The 1733-nt window shown below is 31.4% G+C and overlaps 1 protein-coding gene across 1 annotated transcript; it reads left to right on the top strand.

Moving 5' to 3' along the window:
- The first annotated feature begins 257 nt into the window (after window positions 1–257).
- LOC135128249 (zinc finger BED domain-containing protein 5-like) lies at window positions 258–917 on the top strand. The gene has a single exon (XM_064055148.1). The coding sequence runs from the start codon at window positions 258–260 to the stop codon at window positions 915–917; it is 660 nt and encodes a 219-aa protein (XP_063911218.1).
- Window positions 918–1733: the final 816 nt, after the last annotated feature.

Raw genomic sequence — 1733 nt, 5'->3', positions numbered from 1 at the left:
ATTATACTCTGATAACATGGCATCCCTTGAAGCTTCTTTTAGAATTAGTTACAGAATTGCTAAAGAAGGCCAGGCATACACTATTGCTGAAAAATTAATTAAACCCTGTGTTAAAGACATAATAACATGTAAGCTACAAAATATGTTAAGGAAATTGACACCATACCTCTTTCTGATACTACAATCACAAGACAATGTCATCATTTTGTGAAGATGAATTAATTTCTCGTTTAAAATCTTCTCCTCATCAATTTACGATGCAATTGGATGAAACAACAGATGTTGCTGGATTGGCGATTTTGATAGTTTTGGTCCGTTATGTTTGGAATTCTACCATTGAAGAAGATATGCTTTTTTGCAAACCTCTAACCGAGAGATCTACTGGTGAAAAAATTTTCGAACTATTAAATAAATATATGGAAGACCATAGATTAACTTGGGATCTATGTTCACATATTTGTACAGATGGAGCAAAAGCATTATTGGCCTCAAACAAAGGGGTAGTCTCACGAATAAAAGCAATGGCTCCACACATGCAACATTCTCATTGCTGCCTTCATCGTTATTATGCACTCGTGGCAAAACGAATACCAAAACTATTAAAAGATGTTTTGGATGAAGTTGTGAAAATTATTAATTTCATTAAATCTAAGGAATTAAACTCAAGATTATTTACCTTGCTATGTGAGGAATTATCTAGTAATCATAAACCCTTGCTTCTACATGCAGAGGTGCGTTGGTTATCGCGAGGGAAAATCTTGAGCCGATTTTTTGAATTAAAAGATGAAGTAAGGATTTATTTGAGTGAACGAAAATCTGAGTATGCCCAAAAATTAAATGATCAAAACTGGTTACAATTGGCAGCCTACCTGGCAGACATTTTTGCAATACTGAATGAAATTAATATATCCCTTTAAGGACTCACGGTACATATTATCAAGGTTTCGGACAAAATTAATACATTACTATTAAAATTAGATCTGTCGGAATCAATTGTAAGAAAGAATAATGTAGAATGTATTGTACAACTCAATAATTTTCTAATTGAAAATGAACTACAATTAGACTACGATGTGAAACTATGTATTTTGGAACATTTAAAAGCGACTTCAAAAGAATATTTTCCAGGCGAAAAAAATGCTTATCATGACTGGAGTAAAGACCCACTTAAAAATATAACAAATCTGATGATTTAGCAATTAAAGAAAAAGAACAGTTAATACAAACGTATTGCTACCGATTCTACTTTGCTGTCAAAACGTGGAGAAGATCTACTTAATTTTTGGCTTAACATTGCAACAGAATATCCAGAAATTTCCAAAATGGCTGCAACAATTTTAATGCCATTTTCCACTACGTATTTGTGCGAAAAATCGTTTTCGACGTATGTTGCAACGAAAACTAAGTACAGAAATCGATTAAATGCAGAAAATGAAGTGCGTTTACAGTTAACAACAGAAACCGATTTCAGAGTCTTATGTGAAAATACACAAGCACACCCAAGCCATTGAATTGGAGGTGATTTATAGTAAAATAAAGAAATCTTTGTTAAATCTCAATGTTTTTCAATTTAAATTATCACTGATTTTTTTCCAAAAATTTACGTAAAAGATGTATTAATATTAATCAATATAAAATTAATAAAATATGTGTGTTCATTACAATATCAACTGTAACTAAATGTAAAAGGAGTTGCGGACATTAAAAAAACCCTTTTTTTTCTATATTAACCT

Source organism: Zophobas morio, unplaced genomic scaffold (assembly GCF_036711695.1).
Source record: "Zophobas morio isolate AGI-343-1 ecotype UQ-CSIRO unplaced genomic scaffold, CSIRO_AGI_Zmor_V1 ptg000012l, whole genome shotgun sequence".
NCBI lineage: Eukaryota > Metazoa > Arthropoda > Insecta > Coleoptera > Tenebrionidae > Zophobas > Zophobas morio.
This window is presented reverse-complemented; position numbering and strand designations above follow the sequence as displayed.

What these genes read in the sequence shown, in the direction of transcription:
- LOC135128249 (XM_064055148.1), top strand. Translation starts at nt 258, where the DNA reads ATGCAATTGGATGAAACAACAGATGTTGCTGGATTGGCGATTTTGATA.